Source organism: Drosophila ficusphila, unplaced genomic scaffold (assembly GCF_018152265.1).
Source record: "Drosophila ficusphila isolate 14025-0441.05 unplaced genomic scaffold, ASM1815226v1 contig_414, whole genome shotgun sequence".
In the NCBI taxonomy this organism is placed as follows: domain Eukaryota; kingdom Metazoa; phylum Arthropoda; class Insecta; order Diptera; family Drosophilidae; genus Drosophila; species Drosophila ficusphila.
In genome coordinates, this window is record NW_025064328.1 from 10,465,246 (window position 1) to 10,488,904 (window position 23,659).

Consider the following 23,659-nt stretch of genomic DNA (forward strand, 5'->3'; position numbering starts at 1 on the left):
TTGTATTTATTATATGGTAAGTGGTAAAACAAAAATATAATTAATAGGTCTCAAACTGTATGCAAAAATGTTTAACAGCAAATAATTAGGTGAGTTTTTTATTGAGGCTTTATGGACAGGCCTGACGATACTTGTAAACAATATTCAAGTTTCTGAATAAAATTTTATACAATCTGCAAGGGTATAGAAAAGTCCTATCGCATTTGTTGTGGAGTCCCAAATACGACATAATCGGTTATCAGCATTCATTGTACCCTTGCGGAGCAAAGGGTATTATAATATATATATAATATAAATAATGGAAAAAAAATTATAACGTCGTTGTTTTTAATCCCAAGAGCATGATTTTCAAAATATTGAGTTTTATAATAACCCTTGAATCGAGAAAAAAATATCAATAAAATCCGACAACGTTATCATATAGCTGCCATAGGAAATATGGAAAATAATAGAAATAGAAATAACGGATATAAAATTCTAACATCGCTGTTTTTCATCAGACAAACACCATTTTAGAAATATAGAGTTTTCTAACGACTCTTGAGTTACGAATTAAATTTTATAAAAATCGGACAACTATATCATATAGCTGCCACATGAACAATACGAAAATATGGAAAATTAATAGAAAAATCGTCATAGCTTCGATGTTGTTTAGCCTTTATGTATTTTGTTCGACATTTTTAATGACTGCAAGGGTATATAAGCTTCGGCTTGCCGATATAAGTCGGCCGATTCGGCTCATTCCGACTTATGTATATACTGCGTGCAATAACTACACAACTTTTGGGAAAGTTTCAGCAAGATAACATTAAAACTGAGAGACCAGTTTGCGCAGAAACGGACAGACGGACAGACGTATAGACGTATTTCGATTCAGATCGTGATGCTGATCAAGAATATATACACATTATGGGGTCTGAGGTGTCTCCTTCACTGCGTTGCAAACTTCTGGCCAAAATAATAATACCCTTTTGCTCAGCAAGGGTATAAAAACTCAGATTCTAGTGCTGAATACTCAGACATTGGTTTTAAATATTGACCACGCCCATTGAAACCTATATATTGGTTTGGGTTTTGCTTTTCTTTTGTGGTTTTTAATTTTAGTATACAAATCTCAAATCTTTATACAAATCTATTAGTTAAAAAGTTTTTAAAATTTTAAACAATTTAGAGAAATACAAAATATAACTAGCTTAATTAATTAACTTTTTCATTGGGGGGTTTTCGATACCAGCATCGATAATTATCGATTTGTGTTTGTTTTCCAATTCCATTTTCAAAATCTAACCACGATGTCCACGCCTCCTACCTTGACGTCCCTCCCTCGCTTCGCGGTGCCTTCCCTCTTGTCTTTCCCGGGGTCTTTCCTGGCGCCTTTCCCGGTTTCTTTCCTGTTCCCTTCTTTGCTCCCTTTCCTGGCTCCTCTCCCGCTCCTCCAATCGCCTGTTCTTGTTCCTTAGCTCTTCCAGCTTATGCTTGAGCTCGGCTTCCTCGGCGGAATCGATGGCGCTCGAGGACGTCGCGGTTGTGGAGCCCTCGTCGGTGGAGGATGTTTTGCTAGGAGATGATGAGGAAGTGGAGGATGTTGGCGAAGTCGAAGCAGTGCTGGAGGGAGTTTTGGAGGAGGAGGTTGTGGAGGAGGGAGAGGTGGAGGTAGAACTAGAAGGGGAAATGGAGGTGGTGGTGGAAGGACTTGTGGAAGTCGAGGTTGAAGGAGTGGAGGACGTCGAAGGGGTGGCCGAACTGGTCGAAGTCGGTGTGCTGGACGTCGTGGGGGTCGTTAAAGATGGAGTGGAGGCGGCATGGACAGCTGCCACAAGGGCCACCAAACCAAAGACAAGGACTAACTGGGATCGCATCCTTAGCTCTTACTTTTAGTCACTGTTCAGATAAACTGCATAGGTTTTGGCTTCGATTCGAGTATTTATAGCATCAGTGCAAATTTTTCGTTCTAATTTCAAAATCGGTGATCTCTTTTTAATCGTTAAATATCAGCGCGCGTGGCCCAGGAGGGTTTCTTTGAACAACTCGATAGATGTCTGTGGAAAGTTTTTTGTTCTCTAAGTTAACAATAGACGACTCATGAATTTGTTTGCTCTAATTTATTAATAGCTAGTAGGCAAACACGGGTACTGAAACATACGGCTTGGTAGCAACAGAGATCACAAAATAAATAAAACGATACAATGATAAAAAAGAAAAAAGAAATCAAAAGTTTCTAGATCAAATGTTTAACTTTTTAGTATTTTTGGTATGTATTATGGGTGTCGCTAAATTAGATGCTTTTATTTTATAGTGAAGCTCGGCTGGCGAATGAGAAAATTGGATTGCTCTAAAAGCAATCAAAAGGGGTGAAATAATTAACATACATAGTCTATCCTGCTTATCTAGCTAATATATAAAAAAAATCCTTTATCACTCCAACATAGGGCCTCACAACTTGTAGTGGATCCAATAATCTTTTTGGTATTTTCGATCGAACTGGTGGGGTTGCCACCTAGCGCCATCTAGGAGTGGAGAAAGTTTTTATTGTCCACAGTAACGTGGGCGAGGGGGTGTGCGGTCCGGGGAGCCGAGTTTGTGTTGTTATTGTTAAGTGAGCGGAAAATGACGGAGTTTGGAAAAAGAGACCGTTTATTTTTCTCGGGGAGCCTGGAAATCGAACCCAGGTCTTCTGGGTTCGGAAACCAGCGCTCTACCTGCTGGGTCACCGACCATAATGTAATTTCCATGCGAAAGGACTGACAGACGGACCCATTTATTATTTATAAGCAAGTCTGATACAAAAAAGATTATTTTAAACTTATTAAACAACATTTTGCAAATTTTTGCTATAAAGTACATCCTAAATTACATATGATGTATTAAAAACGGAAGTTTTGTCGGTTTTTCATTAATGTTTAAATTTCTTGTTTGCTATGTTTACGCAGGTACTAAATTTAATATCAAATAATATGGTAATAATATATGGTTTTCCATTCTTATTATATTCAAAACCCATTAAAAAAACTATAACCCAAAAAAATAAAATTCTATTTTATTTTACTTCACTACATTTTATTTAGGATTTTCTATGTTTCCGATATCAGCTATACGAACGCACCAGATCTAACATTTTTACCACTTGCAAAAATCTTGTTTGCTTAGAAAAAGGAGACTGGCGTTGGAAAATCTGGCTGAAATTGGTATGCTTCTTGCAAGGGAAGAAGAATTATTTAACAAATAAGGATCTAAAATAATATAACTTCATTTAAGTAGACTTTTTTTGGTTGCATTTCATAAAAGTAATTTATTTAAATTAAATTTTAAATCCGTTGTTTTCCAGGAACAATTTTCCATTCTCTACCCGCGACGATTCCTCCTTCCACGACGGCTCGACTGGCGGTTGGCTTGGCGCCTCTCCCTGCGTCTTAGCTTCCTCTCTCGCCTTTCCATTCGCTTCTCCTTCTTCTTCAGCTGCTTAACCTCCTTTCTCAGCCTCTTCACCTCGCTGGAAGTCGAGGAAGTCGAGGATGTGTCACTGGAAGTCGAAGGTGTAGAGGAAGTAGAGGTGGTTGAGGTAGACGGTGTGGATGATGAAGAGGTGGGCGTAGTTGTAGAAGAAGAGGACGGGGTAGAAGTAGTGCTGGAAGGACTCGTGGAGGTCGAGTTAGTGGAAGAGGTGCTGGAAGTTGAAGGTGTTGAAGAAGTCGACGAAGTTGAAGAGTCGGAAGAAGTCGACGAGGTTGAAGGTGTGGATGAAGTGGAGGACGTCGAAGGAGTAGAGCTCGAAGACGTGGAAGAAGTTGAAGGTGTAGACGAGGTGGACGACGTGGAGCTCGTAGATGGAGTTGTAGCGGCGAGGGCAGCAGCCAAGATGGCCACAAGACCGAAGACCAGGACGAGTTGGGATCGCATCTTTAGCTCTGTCTATCTCTCACTGCACAGATGAACTGTACAGCCTCTGGGTTCAACTCCACTTTTTATAGCAATTTCGCAGATGTGGCCCAGCTGCCGAATCTCTGCTTGCTTTTGGTACACAAATACCGCGCGTGGAATAGAAGGCCTTAGACAAGTGTAAAGATCCCCGAAGAAAGTCTTTATTCTGTCTAAGTTAACAATTGTCGGTATTTGATTTTTCTTTTCTCTCATTTATTGTTCGCAAGTAGGCAAACACAGGTCTGAAACATATAAAACAATAAAGAAATGAATGCAGAAAAGAAATCAACTGTTTCCAGATTAAACAAAAAAACAAATATAACGTAAATAAATTAAAACTTTCAAGATTAAACGTTGAACTTGTTGCTTGGCTATATTTTTTGTATTAAAATGAAATTAACATGAAATTGAAGTGTTAAATATACATACACAAAAAAATGCATAAAATATAAATAGAAATATATACTACATATGTACATCAAAAAAATTAATAATTCTTCTAGGGCAAGCAAACAAATATATATTTTCTTTGACTTAGTGCATATCTGTAGGTAGCAAAGCATTTATCCAATACTTGATAAATAGTAAAACATAAAAAGAATTAAAAATATTTGTGCCTGTTATTTATCTTTTTAAGGATGTGGATAAGTGAGGCTGAGGTTGGTTTGCTTCAGTAGCAATTATAAGTTTAAAACTAGTTTTGAAAAACCTGCTACCCTTTATTAGATATGACAAAATATGTTGCTATAATTTCAATATTTCATATATACATACATACGTTTTGAGTGCAGACTTAATGATCTCGACTTGAAAACGAATTGCCATTGCCTAGATTGAATCAATCTAAATTCTTTATCACAAATTTAATTTTGTTTTTTAAGTTCTTATATTTAACATTAGTTGTAATTTAACGCATATTAGCAGTACAAATCTGCGTGTTTTTACCACTTTTCTTGCTCTTATAGTTTCTAAGTTTTAGACGTCCCTATAAGTTCTTTTAATCTTGTTAAATATTCTTATTGTTATGATATAGTCAACCGGTCTTAATAAAAATTAATTGGAATATCTAAAATCAAATAAAATTGTGCATGCATGAAAGTTAAGCAATAACTATAAATAATAAAAAACATTAACAAATATATATATGCAAAACATTATTCCTGAATTGTAAAAACAACTTTATTATTTTCTTTTAATAACTTTAATTTATATTTTTCGATCTTTCCTATGATATATATAATATAGAGACTAGATTGCGCAAAAAACGACAGACGGGCAGATGAACATGTCTGGATCCAATCTGATGGTGAAGCTTATTAAGATTATACCTTGTGGAATGAAAAGTATATTTTTCAACGAGTTGAAAACTCTGCAAGGGTACAATATTATAAACAATATCAAAATTACGCTTTTAAATTGTGTTGTTTTATTTTTAAGGCGATCTGATCTTAGGTATACATTAAAAGTTGGTTTTTTTTCCAGTCTCTAACCGCGACGATTCCTCCTTCTACGACGGTTCGACTGGCGGTTGGCTTGGCGTCTCTCCTTGCGTCTTTCCCAAGATCTGGCCCCCTGTGACTTTTTCTTGTTTCCTAAACTGAAGAGGCCCATGAAAGGACGACGATAAAAAAAAATGATTTTTTGAAGTGCTTCGAAGATTGGAAAAACCGTTGGCACAAGTGCATAATATCTCATGGGGATTGCTTTGAAGGGGACAAATAGACATTCATGAATAAATAAATAATTTTTGAAAAAACACAAAATTCGCGATACTTTTTAAAGGGGGACAAAGGGGGAAATTTGCCCCGGGCCAGCGTTTATGGGGCCGCGATATGATATAAGGATTGACAATCTCCCAAAATTGAAGGCCCCCGCAGTTTTTTGCCCCGGGCCCCAGACTACTTCTGTGCGCCCCTGTATTTAACCAATAAGGCTCTAAAATATTATAACTTCATTTAAGTAGACTTTTTTGGTTGCATTTCATAATAGTAATTTATTTAAATCAAATTTTAAATCCGTTGTTTTCCAGGAACAATTTTCCATTCTCTAACCGCGACGATTCCTCCTTCCACGACGGCTCGACTGGCGATTGGCTTGGCGCCTCTCCCTGCGTCTTAGCTTCCTCTCTCGCCTTTCCATTCGCTTCTCCTTCTTCTTCAGCTGCTTAACCTCCTTTCTCAGCCTCTTCACCTCGCTGGAAGTCGAGGAAGTCGAGGATGTGTCACTGGAAGTCGAAGGTGTAGAGGAAGTAGAGGTGGTTGAGGTAGAGGGCGTGGATGATGAAGAGGTAGGCGTAGTTGTAGAAGAAGAGGAAGACGGGGTAGAAGTAGTGCTGGAAGGACTCGTGGAGGTCGAGTTAGTGGAAGAGGTGCTGGAAGTTGAAGGTGTTGAAGAAGTCGACGATGTTGAAGGTGTTGAAGAAGTCGACGAGGTTGAAGGTGTGGATGAAGTGGAGGACGTCGAAGGAGTAGAGCTCGAAGACGTGGAAGAAGTTGAAGGTGTAGACGAGGTGGACGACGTGGAGCTCGTAGATGGAGTTGTAGCGGCGAGGGCAGCAGCCAAGATGGCTACGAGACCGAAGACCAGGACGAGTTGGGATCGCATCTTTAGCTCTGTCTATCTCTCACTGCACAGATGAACTGTACAGCCTCTGGGTTCGACTCCAGTTTTTATAGCAGTTTCGCAGATGTGGTCCAGCTGCCGAATCTCTGCTTGCTTTTGGTACACAAATACCGCGCGTGGAATAGAAGGCCTAAGACAAGTGTAAAGATCTCCGAAGAAAGTCTTTATTTTGTCTTAGTTAACAATTGTAGGTTTTTGATTTTTGTTTTCACTCGTTTATTGTTAGCAAGTCGGTAAACACAGGTACTGAAACAGATACAAAATAAGGTAATGAATATAGAAAAATATTAACTGCTTCTAGACTAAACGAAAAATAACAAATAGGAAAAAATATAAATCAAACTCTCTAAGATGAAACCTTGAACTTATTTAAATGTCTTTGCTTGTATTTTTTGGATTAAAATGCAGTTATCCAGAAATAGTAGTGTAAAATATACATATCCATAAAAGTGTATAAAATATAAGCAGAACTTTACACTATATTATATATATGCGGGAAATTAGGGAAATTTCCCCCCCCCTTGGAACCAGAGAACCTGAAAATTTTACTTGTTTGCTATGGTTGACTTTTCAAATATAACCACTTTGTATACTAAAAAATTGGGATGGATAATTTTTGTTTTATAATTTGTACTGTATTTCTCTCGCAATAATAAGTTTGAACCCCAAATCGAAGAATAAGTTCAATCCCCCCCCAAGAATCGTCTCTGGATCCGCCACTGGAATAGATCGAATTAATCTGAATTATTCATCTCCGATTTCGTTTTTTTTTAAATTCTTCTTACCGCAACAATTTTGCTTGAATGCTTAAATACATTTTCCAATAAAATTGTTTTTCTTTATATCTATATGAAAAAGCCCTCCAAATGGTTGTAAGATAGTATTAGATCCCGAATATCATATGGTGTTAAAACACATCGGTTGTATAATTTCTTTGTATTATTTATTAGAGCTTTCAAATGGCAACTATTTGCAATAATTGCACGGCTTTAAGTAATATTTTTTTTTTTTATCATACCCTTAAACCTAAGAGACTAGTTTGCAATGAAAACGTCAGAGGGGCAGCGAATATTTTTGGATTCAATAAGATTATAAAGATGATCAAGAATATACATACCTATATACTAACTTTTATTATTTTGCCTTCTGAAAGGGTAATGCAATTAAAAGATTATTGAATTTACGCTTTTAAATTTTAGTATTTTATTTTTAAGACAAGCTGATCTTAAGTAGACATTTTTGTAGCATTTTATCAAAGTTGGTTTAATTATTTTCCAAGGACAGTTTTCCAGTCTCTAACCGCGACGGTTCCTTCTTCCACGACGACTCGACTGGCGGTTTGCTTGGCGCCTCTCCCTGCGTCTCTGCTTCCTCTCTCGCCTTTCCATTCGCTTCTCCTTCCTCTTCAGCTGGTTAACCCTCTTCCTCAGCTTCTTAGCCTCTTTGGCGTCGGTGGAAGTAGAGGAACTGGGGGAAGTGGAGGAAGTGGAGGTAGTGGAGGAAGTGGGGGATGTGTCACTGTCCGTGTCACTATCCGTGTCACTATCCGTGTCACTGTCCGTGTCACTGGAAGTGGAAGGGGTGGAGGAAGTGGACGTGGTTGAGGTAGAGGGAGTGGATGATGATGAGCTGGGCGTAGATGAGGAAGACGAGGAAGGACTCGTGGAGGTCGTACTGGAAGGAGTGGAAGACGAAGTCGACGAGGTTGAAGGTGTGGATGAAGTGGAGGACGTCGAAGGAGTAGAGCTCGAAGACGTGGAAGAAGTTGAAGGTGTAGACGAGGTGGACGACGTGGAGCTCGAAGATGGAGTTGTAGCGGCGAGGGCAGCAGCCAAGATGGCTACAAGACCGAAGACCAGGACGAATTGGGATCGCATCTTTAGCTCTGTCTATTTCTTACTGCTCAGATGAACTGTACAGCCTCTGGATTCAACTCCACTTTTTATACCAATTTCGCAAATGTGGTCCAGCTGCCGAATCTCCGCTTGCTTCTGGTACACAAATACCACGCGTGGCACAGAAGGCCGTTCCTTAAACAAGTGTAAAGATCTCTAAAAAAGTCTTTATTATTTTGATTTCTGTTTTCTCTCGTTTATTGTTAGCTTGTAGGCAAACACAGTTACCAAAACACTTGGCTCCAGAGATGAAAAGATAAATAAAATGGTGGAACGACAAAACTTTAAAGTAGGGTAAAATATATCTGAAGCTTTTAGAATTATTCATTTGAGGTGCTCTTAATAATAACAAGATATCTTGTATTTCTAAAAACTAAATTTTAACTAATAAAATGTATGTATTATTTATCTTTGTACAAAAAGTTTTGCATGGGTTCAAGTAAAATGAACTATGTAGTTACCATAGCAATTATTGAATTTGTGCAGCTAACCTCAGTAACAAACTGCGGAGTTCCATTCAAACTAACCATAGAAACCATTTAACCAAAGAAAAAGTTATATTATATTCAGTTCTAAGAAACAGACAACCCAATAATGGAAGTTTTAGAATTTTTAAATCGGACCGACCGCCGCAACCTCAAGTCGCAAATAGGATTTCAGGTGGCGCGAAAGATGCGGGAGTGGCAGGAGGATGTGGACAGGCGCCGTTGGAGTCTTAGTATGCTGCTCCAAAGAGAAGCCCTGCAGCAGGACGAGATGATCGCCGAATTGCTCCAGAAGCAAGCGGATGAAATGGATCGAAGGCGACGGGAGTGGATCGAAATGGAGCGATTGAAGCGGGAGGAGGCCGAGAGGGAGCTGGTCAAAGTTAAAACCCAGCAAAGAGAGATGTGGAATATACCAAACTATTTATGAAAGGTATATTCAAGAACTCCTTTTTCAGTGAAAACAGCGAGGCACACCGTCACATGCAATCGAAGGAGATCCTTCTCGAATCCAAAAACGCCCAGCTCCATCAAATCGAGGAGAAAAAGGCTTTAAAGCGCCGACAGGCTTGTGTGGAGATCCTTTGGCAGCGGGTGTGGCAGCGATTGGACGAAAGCAAGGCGCAGCAGGAGCAATATGAACAGAAGCTGCGAAACCTGGTGGAGGGCAGGTGCCAGGCTCAGAACTTGGACAGAGATCGGGAGATGAAAGCCCAGTTCGCCAAGGAAGTGATGGCTGATCAACGGGAATGCTCCCAGGCGTAAACACCTTGAATTTGTTTCTATATCCATTAATAGTAACTAACAATGAATAGATTTTAATCAGTCCGTTACCCTTAAATCTCCTAGCAAAGTACATTGAACCAAGCGTCAGACGCAAAGAAAACAAACTAAAACTTGGTTGCCAACAACAGTTTATTAATACTATTTTTATCATTCATCACCTTTTAAAATTTGTTGACCCGGTTTCGGCACCTAAGACTTTGCAGTTAGATCTCAATTTTGATATGAAAGTAAATTAGTTTAAGTGCTCAGTTATTTGTAAAAAATCTGATAAGTTTAAGCTAATGATATATGTTTATTTAGTGTTTAAGATCACTAGTTAGTTCAATTATTATGTAGGGTCTTAGTTATCGTACCTACTTGTCAAGTTACGAAACTCTTCTTTTCAGTCTAGAACTCGCTGCCGAATTGGATATTCTAAAGAAACAACAAGACCTCAAGAAGGCGAAGGACAAACGTCGCCAGCAACTCACTGACCTACAGGATCAGATCAAAAGGAACCTCGAGATCGAAGCCAAACAATCGCAGGCCAATATTCGAGAAGATCTGGGATACAACGTACTCGAAGATCGACAGATTCACGAGGAGCTCATGCAGAAGCGGTGCGCCCGGGTGAGGTGACGTCAACTTAATCATCTCCAGTCTAATCCTAGCTCCTTTGGCCTTGTTTCAGATCCACAATCGCGACTGGCATCAGCGGTACATGGCACATGCGGCCGAGGAGCGGGCTGCTCGAAGGGAACAGGACCTTCGGCTGGAGCAGAAGTATCTGGGAACTGGGTGTGTGCTCAGACAAAAGCAGAAACAACCATACGGCAAAGATGTGCGCTAAGACACGTAATCGATGCCCGGACTTTGTGACTAATATGAACAGCTTTTGTAATTGAACCAGTCTTTTTCACGATACTATTTGCATATTTTATACAAACTTTTAAATTTACATTTGTTCTTTTTTATCAAATATTTTATTTTGGTGGGAGAACTCTTAATAATTCGGTTAAAGAACAAGCAGAGCTTACAATATGATACCATCATGTATCCAAGTGCCCACTCCAGACTGAACTTTTGGTGTCAGAGATTGTGTAAATGACCTTTAAGTGAATTGATTTGTTGAAAACGTATTCAACTACTGCTATAAACTGCTAGACTTATTTTAATCAATAAAGAATACAGTGACCAAATGTATTCTTTTCATTCGTGATCAGATATTTTCTTCTACCGGCCTCATGAATCAATGTATACTTTCAGGCTCTTTGCGAAGGGCTTTTTATAATTATTTTTAAAGAACAGCTTTACTCGTTCTATCACTACGACATTTTTTAGATTATAACAATTGCTAATTGCTGAGCTGATAGTAGGAGTTCTCGAATCCAGCGATCTCTCTTGTTTATTAGGAACTTATTCAGTGTTATTGAAGTGAGTTGTTTCTTATTCTTAAATTTTTAGAATATTTCTTTTTATCCACCCCTCAAAATGGAAAATCACTTTTTACATTTTCATAATTAAAATTTTATTTGAATGGTTTTATCTCTGGGGTTTAATTTGAATGGTTTGACCTGGGTTTTCGTTAGATTGGTTTGACCTCTGGGGTATTTGGGTTTTAGTCCCTAACCGCGGAGACGGCGGCCCCTTCCTGCACGACGACGCCTCGTTCCTCGGACATTTGATCGCCGCACTCTTTGTCCACCTCGGTTTCCCCTTCGCTCTTGCCTTCGCTCTTGCCTTGCAACTCGATTTACTTGCCTTTTCAACTTCCTATCGTCGTTCTCCAGCCGCTTAACTCTGTGTTTGAGCTCCTTTATCTCCTCGGCTTCGCTGGTGTCTGATGTCGAGGATGTGTCGGTGTCGGTGGAAGAGGTTGGGCTCGTCGATGTAGACGTAGAAGAAGGGGAAGTGGAAGTGGAAGAGGAGGGACTTGTGCTGGAGCTTGAAGGAGAAGTGGAAGTGGAAGGGGTGCTCGTAGATGGAGTCGAGGACGAAGGAGTCGAAGACGTTGGAGTCGAGGACGAAGGAGTCGAAGACGTTGGAGTCGAGGACGTTGGAGTCGAGGACGTTGGAGTCGAAGACGTTGGAGTCGAAGACGTTGGAGTCGAAGACGTTGGAGTCGAAGACGTTGGAGTCGAGGACGCTGGAGTGGAAGCGGCATAAGCAGCCGCCAAAATGGCCACAAGACCAAAGACGATGACAAACTGGGATCGCATCCTTAGGCTCTGTCTGCTTCTCTCTACAGTGAAGAACTGATGATGATCTAGATTCGGTTCGCGTTTTTATAGGTGAGCCCGGCGATGATTTAGTCTTCTTTCTAAATCTGTGTTTGCTCTAGATTGCCATGTGTCGAGGATCTCGTATTTGTATTAGAATAACCAAACACTAGGGCACTGTATTCTATACTCTGGGATACAAGATGGAGCCTGACTTTTGTGTGGGATCTATAATTGGAGATGACAATGGAAAGTTCCTTTGTACTTCTTAAATTAAACATTGTTTTTTAAAATAAACAATATAGCATTTGAGGTTTTACTTGCTTCGCTGTTTTGTTAGTAAACAAAGTTCTTTGGATATCAAATGATGAAGTTATTGTTCCTCTATATACGGTTAAGCATATTTAAACAACCGCAAATAGCATTGTTCCGAAAAGTACGGAAAAAAAGATTAAAATAAAAGCTCTGAATAAAGCTTAAGAAGGAGTTTATGCAATGTATGTATTAAGTGTACAGCAAATAGTCTCCCAGTTTTAAATCTATCTATATACAGATAATTTGGAACAGGATCGGACGGCCAACAAAAGGATATGCACAAAATATAATATTATGTTTTTAGTTCACAAGCCATGTTATAGCTTTTGTCAACTTTGTAACTTTTTTCTAGTTCAAAATTTCAATTTCAGAATGTCAGCTAACTTCTTTACTCCATAAGTAATTAAGTAAGTAATCATTAAGTTCACTCGAATGTTTTGGCATGTTGATTTTTAAACTTGTTTTCGGAGTGATCAACTTGCGTAAGATCTTTATGAGAACGGTCCAGATTAACTGCACTGTTTAAAAATCTCCTCAGAAATTATCCATGCCAGGAGACTATTGACTGTACCCTTTGTAAATACAACCCCAAATAAAATATCCTTGCATGCTCTAGAAACCAGGAATGTATTTAATCTAATACATAACTGCCTTTCTTTACACAGTCTTTGCTGTTGCCAAAGTCGATCTTAGATCCCCAATAGCATATTCGTTATCTTCATTCTGATAGTCCCCAAAGTTCGTCCAAGTATAGTTCCAGTATTTGGGATCGGCTCGAGGATCGGCAGGCTTATTCGAGGGAGGCACTGCAGTGGAATTAAAGCGCTCCAGCTCCGCCAACAAAGCAATCACAACATCAGGATACCTATAACATTTTCGGCTGGATTACAAGGCACTTAACTGTGGCAAAATTATGGAACTCACTGCTTTGCAAGGTTGAACTGCTCGCAGGGATCGTCGCGAATGTGGAACAGACAGGGAGCCGAGAAGGCGGTTGCCTTGCAGCTGGTTCCTTGAGCGAATCTTCCCTGACAAGTGACCGTGGCCGCTGCTCGCAATCTCTGCTGTTCCGCGCGACTGGGAAGCATCTTGAGATCCTCCAGAGCTCTGCCCGCTTGGCTTTTCACCACCGATTGCCAGTCGTAGCGATAGGGATTCCGTTCCCCAGCTGGTCCATACCATCCATCCCAGCTGCCCCGGTAATTGGTGCCCTTGACCAGCTTCCAATCCCCCACACTTATAGCGGCACTGCCCCAAATGTCATCTATATTATGGAGCACATTCAACCGTGGTGAAGGTCTGTCCTGGACAAGAGACCGCCAGATGCTCTGCCCATCGATTCCTTGGCTTAGATTGGCCAACGCCGCCTGGCCACCGGCTGCTTCGAGGAGAGTGGGCAGCCAGTCGACGATGTGCATGGTCTGGTTAGAAACCCTCTGGCTCTTCTTTAAGAGGGGCGACCATATGAGACCCGCTGCTCTCACCCCTCCCTCCCACAAGGTGTTCTTCACACCCTTCAGCGGGTAGTTGGAGGCGAAGTTCAGGTTGAATCCCTGGGCCGGACCTCCGTTGTCCGATGAGAACACTATGACTGAGTTTTCCAGCATATTGGATTGGCGCAGCTGGTCTACGATTCTTCCCACAGAGTCGTCCATTTTAGATACCATAGCTGGGAAAGAACATTTTAGGATTAATAATAAAGAAAGTTAAGATAAACACATTTACTGTACTTTTTAATACCAAGATTATAGTTCTTATATGGTACTTCCTGAGATCTCGACGTTCATACGAACGGACAAACGGGCAGTCAGAAAGCTATAAATCGAATCGACTAAAGATCCTGATCAATAATATACACACTTTTTGGGACAGCAAGTGCTTCCTTCGAACTATTTCATACTTTTCAATAAATATAGGATACCCTTTTACTCCAAAAGTAACGGTAAACAATGGTGCTCTAAGCAACGGTAAATGAACAACAGAATGCAAATTGAGAAGACAGAACCGTTATAAACATCCTAATTTTCACTCCTTACCATTCAGAGATCATTCTCGCCTTAAATTTGTTTATTAGTAAAGTAAACCATCTTACCTGCGAACTTTCGACGTTTATAGTGGGCAATGTGTCCCATCCTCATCACATCGCTATCTGGCACTGGCAGCGGATTGTACGGATTACTCGAGTGGCAGGCTGCATGGGCCACGTAAAGAAATAAGGGACCATTGGTGGAGTTATGGTTGGCAATCACCTTGACCGACTGATCCGTTATCACGTCCGTGGTGTACTGTCCATGGAGATCGTAAGCCACTTCCGTGCCATTCCGCATGTCCAGACCCCACAGATTGTTCTCCACGGCTGTGTGATCGTTGTAGTCCTGATGACCCGACCAGAATCCCACATGGCTACTAAATCCCCGATAAAGAGGCGTGTATTTCAGTTTCCAATGGCCCAGATGCCATTTGCCAGCTATGTGGGAGGTGTAGCTGCATGTGGAAATTGTGTTACTTAAATGTGGCTTTAAACCGAACTATAACTTTAACTTACCCCAAATCATTAAAATACTGAGGAAGTATCTTCTCTTCCAGAGGCAAACCCCGTGGTTCAGCAGCATAAAGAACTGTGTGCTGCATTCCTTTGTAAAAAAACGTTCAAATTATATAAATATTATATTAGGTAAAAAGAGGAAATACATACCCGTATGTATCGGGTATTTTCCGGTCATAAGCGCAGACCTCGAAGGAGTACAAATGGGTGCAACATAGTACCGGTTCAGTATGATCCCCGAATAGGCCAAGGCGTCGATATTGGGCGTGGGAATCTCTGCCGAGCCATGAAATCCCACATCATTGAAGCCCTGTTAAATATAAGACAACTTTAATATATAAAATAATGTTATAAAATCAAAATCCTACCAGATCATCGGCTAAAATAAATATTATGTTGGGCTTTGCTGGAAGGTTTTCATCCTCACTTGTGATAAGATTTGGCAGCACAATAAGCAAAAGCAGGGAGAGCAGCATTTTTTATCTGTAAAATTTTAAAAGTGGTATAAAAATAGTTTAATTAAGGAAAAGATTTCATTAAAACGAATTCAGAAATATCTGAGATATAAACATCGTACCACACAACAAACAAAATTAGCCAACTATATTACGTATTGCAGAGATTGCAATTACGAGAGCAAGCTGGCTTCAATTGATTGATCACCCACATTTTTGCATCGTGGCATTGATCGTCGTCTGGGTTGAAATTCATTTGTTTGTGTAAATGGAACTGAATCACCAATTGCACTCGATGCAACCTCAATTTCGATGGGCCACACTTCACCTGTAGCCGAGCATAACTTATTTGCATAATTGATTTGCAACAATGAGCGTGCTTACGAAATTAAATCTATTGCTCACTGGGATACCCTAAAGAATTTATGTGGTGGGATACTAATAAGCTCGTTCGGTCATTGCTCAAAGCCATTTCATGTTCCATCTAATTAGCATGTAAATTGCGTTTGTCGCCGGGTGTACCGTTAATGGGTCAACAAGTGCCACTCAGTAATCAGAAAGCTCAAATTAAAAAACCAAATTAGATTCAGGGAACCTTATCGAAAAGATCGACCTGCCAATGCTCTATTATAACAAGAAAGTAATACTTATGTATTCTTGAGAAACTGAAACTTAATCGTTTACTCATCAACAAGTAGATTAAAATAATTTTGATTATGGTTATTCATAATCATATTCATAATTAAGAGTTGTTTATTTATTGCATTTGATAAGTTCTTCAGTGATTTAATTGATTTTAGTAGCAGTTTTTCAATATATTTTTTTTTAATTTAGTTTTATTTATATTTCAATTTCTTTTGACAGTGATTGGTTTCTTAATTTTTCACAATGACTGATTTATTTAGGAGGTGTATTTCCAAATAGAACAATTTAAATTTTATTTGTGTTGATATACATATGTATGTATGAACTAAAGTGATAAGTCCACTATGACTTTTAATTTTTTTTTTGTAGAATATTTTTGTTGTTCTAACAAAGAATCTATTGTTTGTCCAGGTCACTAACCCCTAATGAATTTCAAAAGAAAATCGGTTATGCGAAATCACTATTGTGTAAATCATTATTGTGTTTCGGTTAGTAAAGTTCGCGCCCTCAGCTTTTAATTTTTTGTTTTGTTTACTTCTCTCAAATTGGGAATACATAAGGTAGGTAAACAAACCGCAGGCAATATTTATTTAATTCGTAATCTTGTTAAGATTTGCTCCCGTGACATTTATACACGAATTTATTTTGCGAATTAGGTTTTCTACTTTTGATAAACTAAAATATTGTATATATAAGCTGTGCTAAATTTAGGGATGACTAGAGATAGGATTTTGAGACTTTATGTATTCCCGTCTCTCCGATATTTCAAACCACCAACCGTTTTAATTCACGCGCCGAGTCAGACTGAAAAAAAATCCGAAACCGCGACAGAGCCGCAGACCTTTAACAGTGAAAGCAAAACGCTGTTAAAGATCGAAATCTATACAAACAGACAACAAGAGGCGCAGAGAGCCGTATCGGTTGTAAGTGCATACAAAGCGAAAACTCTTGCTTTCGTTGACCTCCGACCCACGCCACCGAAAATGGAAACCACTGCATGCATACTAATCACAATATTTATATTAACAGAATCTAAATCAGGCGAAGGACATTCTATGGAAAACACTCTACAAACGCTCAACAGTCTAACTTGTAAACATTTATAAGTATATGTATGTTCCAAAAAAATTTCTTTTGAACCGAAAGGCTTCTGACAAGCCCTCAGCAATACACTTTTAATGCTTAGCTTTAAAGTTACATCTTACAAGTTTACAATGGGAAATAAATATAAGCTATACAGGCATAAATTTCTCATAGAAGCAACCAAATCACCCAATGCTTTATGTATTTAACATGCCCCCAGTCGATCGGAGGGCGTTTAGAGTATTTCCAGGTCCACGTGTCGTATTTCCGGGAATTGGGTCTGCCATATAATTAAGAGTACTTGTTAAATATTATTTATGATAACAATTACGCAAAACTTGCCCGCAAATTCATCTCTATGCGATCGATTTCACCGCCCATCAGGTCCACAATGTTTTCGCCTTGATCCAGCAGAAAGCTCTCCAGATCCTCAACCTTTTGAAAGCCTCGAACCGTCTGTGGGAGGTAAACAAAAAACCGGTTAATGACAGGCCCAGAAATGGGTCAGTACAACGCACCGTAAGCAGCTTAGCGAGATCCTGTTTGTCCAGATACGAACGCGTCAACTCGCGACCGTCAAAGTCGAGCTCAGCCTGTGAAAATAACATTTTAGTCGTATGAAGGGACTTCGACAGTGAGCTCTTACCTTGTAGCGGACACGAGCGTTGCCAATATCGATGCCCTTGACGTCGTAAATTGCCCTTATCATCACATCAGCCTCCAAAGCAGAGTTGATCTTTTCTAAGCGCTCAGAAGCGATAGAAATGCCCACCAAAGCATTGGCGTTTGTGTAAATGATAAAGGAAGCAACGGCACCCAGGAGAGCTCCAATAACTAAGGATCCAGCGGCATCAAAAATAGGAGATCCGGTGTAGCTGCTTAGACCCATACAAGCTCCAGCAACCATGACGCCAGTTACAGCAGCAGCATCCTCACAGAGCACCACATTCACGCACGGATCCTTACCAGAAATAACTGAGAAGAAATTTTGTTTATAACTTTCATTTTTCTGCCATATTAAACTTACCATAGTCTTTGAAGGTCATGTTGTTCTCTTTGGCTGCTCGCTTTAGCTCGTTGATGGCCACCACCAGGGTGGCTCCCTCCGAAACCAGCGATCCCATAAGAATGCAGTATACCCAAAACAAATCTGTAATGGGTTCTGGATGGAGAATACCCTCAATACCGTGGTAGATGGACAATCCACAGCCAACACAAAAGATGCCCACGCCCGAGATCAGTGAGGAAACATAGCGCATATTCATGTATCCGTAGGGGTGATCAATATCCGGACTCTGAGAGGACTTGTAGATGCCAAAAGCGAGGATGAGCTGATTTATTAAGTCCGCCAGTGAGTGGATAACTTCTGCAAACATGCTGTGGGAACCGCTGTACACCCAGCCTCCAGCTTTGAACAGCAAATTAGCCGCATTTCTAAAAGAAGTATAACATTTTCATAGAGCATTTTTGTCGGTTGAGTTACGAAACTCACATGGCAATAGCAGTGGCCACCACTTGACCGGACTTTTCCGACTCCTTGCGGTTATCGAGCATCACCTTGGTGCGGGATCCCATCTCCCTGCGGTAGTCGCGTAGTCGGCGCTTCACAGTGAAAAGGTCTGCGGGGTCATAGACTTTAGCACCCACATTAAAGGTTGAACGGACCCAGGGGACACAGGTACTCACTCTGCTGGTACTGCTTACGCTCCACCTCCCGCTTAAGTCGCTCCCGCAAAAGGTTCTCCTTCGAGCCCCAAACTTCGACAGCCTTAGCCTCCACATCTCGCCGCCAGTATACGGTCATAGGTGGCTCCTGTTCGTACGGTGATCGACGCTTGATCTTGGGCAGGCTTTCTAGATCGGAAGCGGTCAGCAAGAAGTCGCTTATGGCTCGATTGGGCGTAACAAAATTACGCTCCAGCGAAGCACGGTAATCAAATCGTGGCCGTTTTGGCAGGGAAGTCGGCACCTCTGCAGGTAGCAAGGGGGAAGCAACTACTCCTGCCTTTTCTGCTAGCGTTGCTCCAACCAAACCAGTTGTTGGTGGAATTGGTGGCGATGGGATCGTGTCCGGAGGGTTTACAAAGGAACCTCCCGGCAATCCTGCTGCTGTTGGGCTGGGCCGCAGATTGATGGCTGCTGCAGCTAGAGCCGGCTCTTTCAGCTTGGTCACCGGAGGCAAGTCGGACTTCTCAAAGACTATCTCGTTGATCTTAGAGTCCTCGATGGTGGTACTAATGGACAGAATGGCCTTAGGCGTCTTGACGGCAAAGGTTTTCACTTGCTTGTCCTTTGGCTGGGCCACTGGACCAGCGGTGATGTCCTCCACAGCCGGCTGCTCCTTCTTCTTAGAATCGCTGCCATCGGCAGTGTAGCGATACTGAAGAAGCAAGCCGGGTCGCTTCCAGGCATGCAATTTGGGAGACTCGCCGTCATTCCGACTCCAGTGTTTGCCGGCATCCGGGCGCAAGGAGCACTGGCTGAAGGCCTTCCCAAGCTGCTGGTGTCGTCGATGCAGGATCTGCACGCCGCGCAACAGCATCCTGCAATCGAGAGGGGTGAAAGTTTAGGTTGTATTATACCATATACGTATGTTGTGTTACTAACACGGCGCGCTGCGTCACTAGCAGACTATAGATACCGATCAGTTGTTTTCGATTGTTAACGGGTGCTCCGTGGTTTCACTTTTAGCGCAAAACTACGTCATGCGGGGACAATAGAACGCGAAGAATACGAATTGCGGGCGTTGCTATTAATGATCGATTGACTTTATGGATCGCCCCTCTCGGTCCTGGGGGCACAAACCCAAAGAAGTTCTTGAAAATTATACCTTAAATTGGCATTCTCGAATTTTTTATACTGAAAATTTAACCATCACCGGCTGGCGCTTTTCGCCTGTGCTTTATTAGTTGTTGTGGTTTTCGTTTCTTGCCGATGCCGTTTGGTCACACAAAACATTATAATAGGATGTTTTCATTGCAAAGCATATTTGGTGATATCGATATGAGAGCAAACCAAATCTGTGGTTTCATATAAAATTCGCATCTGGATATATTTAGCTGTATATAAAGTTTTAGATTTAAAAACAATCGAATTGTTGTTTAGTTTATAATTAATTCTATGCAACAAAAGACAGTGTAGTGAAAACATATACAAAAAAAATTTAATTGTGGTTGGCCGAACCAGTGCGAACAGGTTAATTACCGCCACTGCGTTATCGAGTCGCCAACCGATAGTAGCTTTGAGCTTTTGTCAGCTTCCAAAGAAACAGCTGTTTTCTGCCGGTCGTTTTATAATCACTTTATTGACCACATTCGCATTTGTTTTTTTCTGTTTTAAACGACAAAATGTCCATTTTAATGCAAGGAGTATCAAGACTAGCCCGCCAATGTGCCCGCCCAATGGTCGCACTCCGCAATTTTGCCTCGACGGCGCCTTACGGAGATGGAAATGAAGTACTGGTGGAGCGGTTGGAGGGGCCCCGCCACGGAATCTCGGTTATTGGCCTTAATAGACCAGCGGCTAAAAATTCCTTCAGCCGGGCAATGGTGGAGACCTTTACCGATGTCCTGGATGAAATCAAGAAGGATAATGAGTCGAGGGTGGTCGTACTGAGAAGTCTTACACCGGGAATATTTTGTGCCGGCGCTGATTTAAAAGAACGCAAAGGTGAGAATAACAGATCGTTTGATTCAGATGAAGGTTGAATTATATAATTTGTATACCAGGTATGAGCCAAGAGGAGGCCACCGAATTCGTAAAGGAGCTCAGGAGTCTGCTTATCGCAATTGAGCAACTGCCCATGCCAGTGATTGCCGCATTGGATGGGGCTGCTCTGGGTGGAGGCCTGGAGATGGCTCTGGCCTGTGACATCCGCACAGCTGCCAGCAATACCAAAATGGGTCTAGTGGAAACAAGATTGGCCATCATCCCAGGAGCAGGTGGCACCCAAAGACTGCCTCGCATCCTGTCCCCCGCGCTAGCCAAAGAACTGATCTTCACGGCGCGAGTTTTTGACGGGACAGAGGCCAAGGAGCTGGGTCTGGTCAACCATGTGGTGCAGCAGAACGAAACTAAGGATGCCGCCTACCAGCAGGCCCTCAAATTGGCCGAGGAAATCCTGCCCAATGGACCAGTGGGCGTGCGTATGGCCAAACTAGCCATCGATAAGGGCATGCAGGTGGACTTGGCCACTGGCTATTCCATCGAAGAGATTTGCTACTCGCAGGTGATTCCCACCAAGGATCGCCTAGAGGGACTCGCCGCGTTCGCCGAGAAACGCAAGCCTGTCTACAAGGGAGAGTAAATTGGAAAATATACCACTCCTTCTAACGTTAAGCTGAAAATTGCATTTATAATTTTACCTGTTACTGTTGTAGAAACACTCGAGCTGCAAAGCCAAGTTCAATTGTTTTTATAAAAAGCATTCGATAAAATCGGGCTGCCAAATACCGATAATTACGGTAATTGTAGTTAAACAATTTTTTAAAAGCTGCGATGACGCATCTCTATTTAGCCAGGAAAATGTTAATTACAGCCATTAAATACCACCGATCGATAAACACTCCCATTTGCATTGCATGTTCTCAGACAGCATAGAACTGAAAATTAGATGCAAAATTCACCTTGATGGCGCTGTCGTTGAACTATGCGGAAATCGGAATTTCTTGGGAAGCCGTGAGTTAGAAAGTTCCTATTGTCATGCGATGTGAGTGTGATTGCATGGCGGATCAGCCTACAAGTGCCAGCTTTAGTGTCAAATGACTGTGCCTTCATTTGTCACTTGTACAGCAAGTAATTTGCATATTGCAAATATTTATATTTCAGGGCGTGCTCTTCCACGCTTATTGTATTTTTGGGGCCCGCTTAAACAAAGGAGTTCACCTGGGGCAACACGAAACAAAACAGGCGCTAAATAAAATCACTTTAATGAGCCGCCGTTGAAGATTTAACCGGTTTGCTGGCGGCAATTCAAGGAAGTTGTCACCCAGGTGACTCGGACCACCCCCACTAGCCCAGATTTTTGTTGCGGATCTAAACAGCGTCAGTCTCTCACCTCCATTCATGATCGAAGTCGCAGCAGTAAATTAAAAATGCGACGCGGGTGTTTGACATCGGGCAAGGTCAGTGTCGTTGGCAGAGGCTGTATATCCGAAATGTTAGAATCCAAATCTCAAGCGACAATCTTTAAAGCCGAATCGATGCGCAGTGTGAATATTAATTAATCAATTAATTAATTACTCAGTGCTCGATGCGTCCAAGTCGAACCGCGTTGACCCCAAAACATGGCGAGAAGGCAGATCCGGAAGCCGATTGCGGAAGCAAATCAATTATTTATTGTCTTGACTCGGTATTATGAACGATAATGTACACATTACGCTTTGGATGCGAATTTCTCGGCGAGCATTTTAAATTTCCATTTGCTAAGCTCGATCAGTTGGTCAGAAATACAGAAATACGAAAACGGTGCGATGTGCATTTTAATGAGGCAGGGAAACGAAGTCAGTGACATGGGGCCTTAAGTATCTTTTTTAAGGGAGGGGATTTTTCGAATTAACTTTTTTCCAGGTATTTGAGCGGCCGCTTGAAAATCAATTAGATTGATGAGACGTATTCTCAAGGTTGCGAAATGTATATCAGATGAGTGGGAAATCCCCCCCGAAACCCGATCATATCTTAAGCACATAAGAGCACCTATCCAGAAGGCTTTCGTAATCGATAATTCTCTATTAAGGCGGTACAACTTTATCAGGCTCAACTGAGATTGTCAATATGGGACAGCGACAGTAGTAAATGTTTTCCAAATTCTTTATCGATAAGAAATCATAGTGTCAATATTGCCGCGGCTAAAGAATAAGTTCTTGACCCGCTTGAAAAGGGCTCCTGGTCTCGTTCATCGCTGAACCTTTCAGCTTATCAATCTTTCAGCCTTTCAAGGCTTCCACATGTCGTATACGCAACGTGCATTTGTCTTGCGTCAATAAAAAACCTTGTTAAACAACAAAACACGGCTCGTGTATATCGTATTTTATCTGTACTCCGCAATTAAAAGTACACTGTTTTCTATCCATTAACGAGGCAAACTAAATCCAATCAACTCATGAGATGTTTTTGTTAAATCAGAACTCAGTTGTCTAACCGATATTTAATTACACGTTTGGCCCTTAAATTGCGAGCACATTTAATGCCCTCATAAATCAATGACAAATCACAATCCATTTGGTGCAACTCTAGTTGAACTCGACGAATTCAAAATGCACATCACGTGAAAAATGCATTTGGTTGACAGCTTTTGCCGTGCCGCTAAAAATTTTCCACTGTCCCACTGAGTCGACAAACTAACTAACCACACGGGCAAAGGCAAACAAAACCGATCGTTTTTTCATATTTTATGGTTAGACAACAAAACCAGCTAACAAGGGGAGCTGGCCACTTGAAACAAGTCAATCACTAAACTCCATGGTCTGCCTGCCAGTCTAAAAGAGAAGCGCCCAAGGCAGCACTAAGTAATTGTTGCAGGGGCTTCAAAGATGGCGGGATGGTTGGGAGCTCCAAAGATCTCCGAACTGCCTCACAAATTCTCGAGCTGCCAGTCTGCACCATACACTCCATTTAATGCTAAGATACACTGTGAAATACATCAGGATTACAAAACTCATATTCGATTTGAAAATTATGCTAAATAAAAAATATTAAAAATAAAAATGTT

At 41.1% G+C, this 23,659-nt stretch overlaps 6 protein-coding genes across 10 annotated transcripts; 2 read left to right on the top strand and 4 right to left on the bottom strand.

The window, feature by feature from the left end:
• Window positions 1-7,722: 7,722 nt before the first annotated feature.
• Window positions 7,723-8,451, bottom strand: LOC108096582 (putative protein TPRXL). Its single transcript, XM_017198281.1, has one exon. It carries the CDS (start codon window positions 8,418-8,420, stop codon window positions 7,839-7,841), a length of 582 nt encoding a protein of 193 aa, XP_017053770.1. The 5' UTR covers window positions 8,421-8,451; the 3' UTR covers window positions 7,723-7,838.
• Window positions 8,452-9,001: 550 nt separating this feature from the next.
• On the top strand, window positions 9,002-10,977 carry LOC108096591 (GRB10-interacting GYF protein 2). The gene is made up of 4 exons (XM_017198290.1): window positions 9,002-9,328; window positions 9,382-9,684; window positions 10,096-10,318; window positions 10,380-10,977. The coding sequence occupies exons 1-4, from the start codon at window positions 9,033-9,035 to the stop codon at window positions 10,536-10,538; spliced, it is 981 nt and encodes a 326-aa protein (XP_017053779.1). The 5' UTR covers window positions 9,002-9,032; the 3' UTR covers window positions 10,539-10,977.
• Window positions 10,978-11,234: 257 nt separating this feature from the next.
• On the bottom strand, window positions 11,235-11,935 carry LOC108096593 (A-agglutinin anchorage subunit-like). Its single transcript, XM_017198292.1, has one exon. The coding sequence runs from the start codon at window positions 11,905-11,907 to the stop codon at window positions 11,314-11,316; it is 594 nt and encodes a 197-aa protein (XP_017053781.1). The 5' UTR covers window positions 11,908-11,935; the 3' UTR covers window positions 11,235-11,313.
• Window positions 11,936-12,830: 895 nt separating this feature from the next.
• Window positions 12,831-16,797, bottom strand: LOC108096879 (arylsulfatase I). 3 transcript variants are annotated; one of them, XM_017198815.1, is made up of 7 exons: window positions 16,646-16,797; window positions 15,136-15,250; window positions 14,918-15,077; window positions 14,768-14,855; window positions 14,315-14,706; window positions 13,147-13,891; window positions 12,831-13,087 (listed from the first exon to the last, which is right to left on the bottom strand). In XM_017198815.1, the coding sequence occupies exons 2-7, from the start codon at window positions 15,241-15,243 to the stop codon at window positions 12,880-12,882; spliced, it is 1,701 nt and encodes a 566-aa protein (XP_017054304.1). In that variant the 5' UTR covers window positions 15,244-15,250; window positions 16,646-16,797; the 3' UTR covers window positions 12,831-12,879. The 3 variants fall into 3 exon arrangements, with proteins under 3 accessions (XP_017054304.1, XP_017054305.1, XP_017054306.1); XM_017198816.1 differs by having other exon boundaries at window positions 16,442-16,797; XM_017198817.1 differs by having other exon boundaries at window positions 16,403-16,797.
• A 72-nt stretch (window positions 16,798-16,869) lies between these two features.
• Window positions 16,870-19,878, bottom strand: LOC108096878 (zinc transporter 9). 3 transcript variants are annotated; one of them, XM_017198812.2, is made up of 8 exons: window positions 19,558-19,878; window positions 18,637-19,493; window positions 18,443-18,584; window positions 17,978-18,384; window positions 17,597-17,925; window positions 17,469-17,543; window positions 17,293-17,406; window positions 16,870-17,230 (listed from the first exon to the last, which is right to left on the bottom strand). In XM_017198812.2, the coding sequence occupies exons 2-8, from the start codon at window positions 19,490-19,492 to the stop codon at window positions 17,186-17,188; spliced, it is 1,968 nt and encodes a 655-aa protein (XP_017054301.1). In that variant the 5' UTR covers window position 19,493; window positions 19,558-19,878; the 3' UTR covers window positions 16,870-17,185. The 3 variants fall into 3 exon arrangements, with proteins under 3 accessions (XP_017054301.1, XP_017054303.1, XP_017054302.1); XM_017198814.2 differs by having other exon boundaries at window positions 18,443-18,569; window positions 19,558-19,872; XM_017198813.2 differs by having other exon boundaries at window positions 19,781-19,865.
• A 349-nt stretch (window positions 19,879-20,227) lies between these two features.
• Window positions 20,228-21,417, top strand: LOC108096521 (methylglutaconyl-CoA hydratase, mitochondrial). Its single transcript, XM_017198150.2, has 2 exons — window positions 20,228-20,619; window positions 20,679-21,417. The coding sequence occupies exons 1-2, from the start codon at window positions 20,298-20,300 to the stop codon at window positions 21,254-21,256; spliced, it is 900 nt and encodes a 299-aa protein (XP_017053639.1). The 5' UTR covers window positions 20,228-20,297; the 3' UTR covers window positions 21,257-21,417.
• The last annotated feature ends 2,242 nt before the right edge of the window (window positions 21,418-23,659 follow it).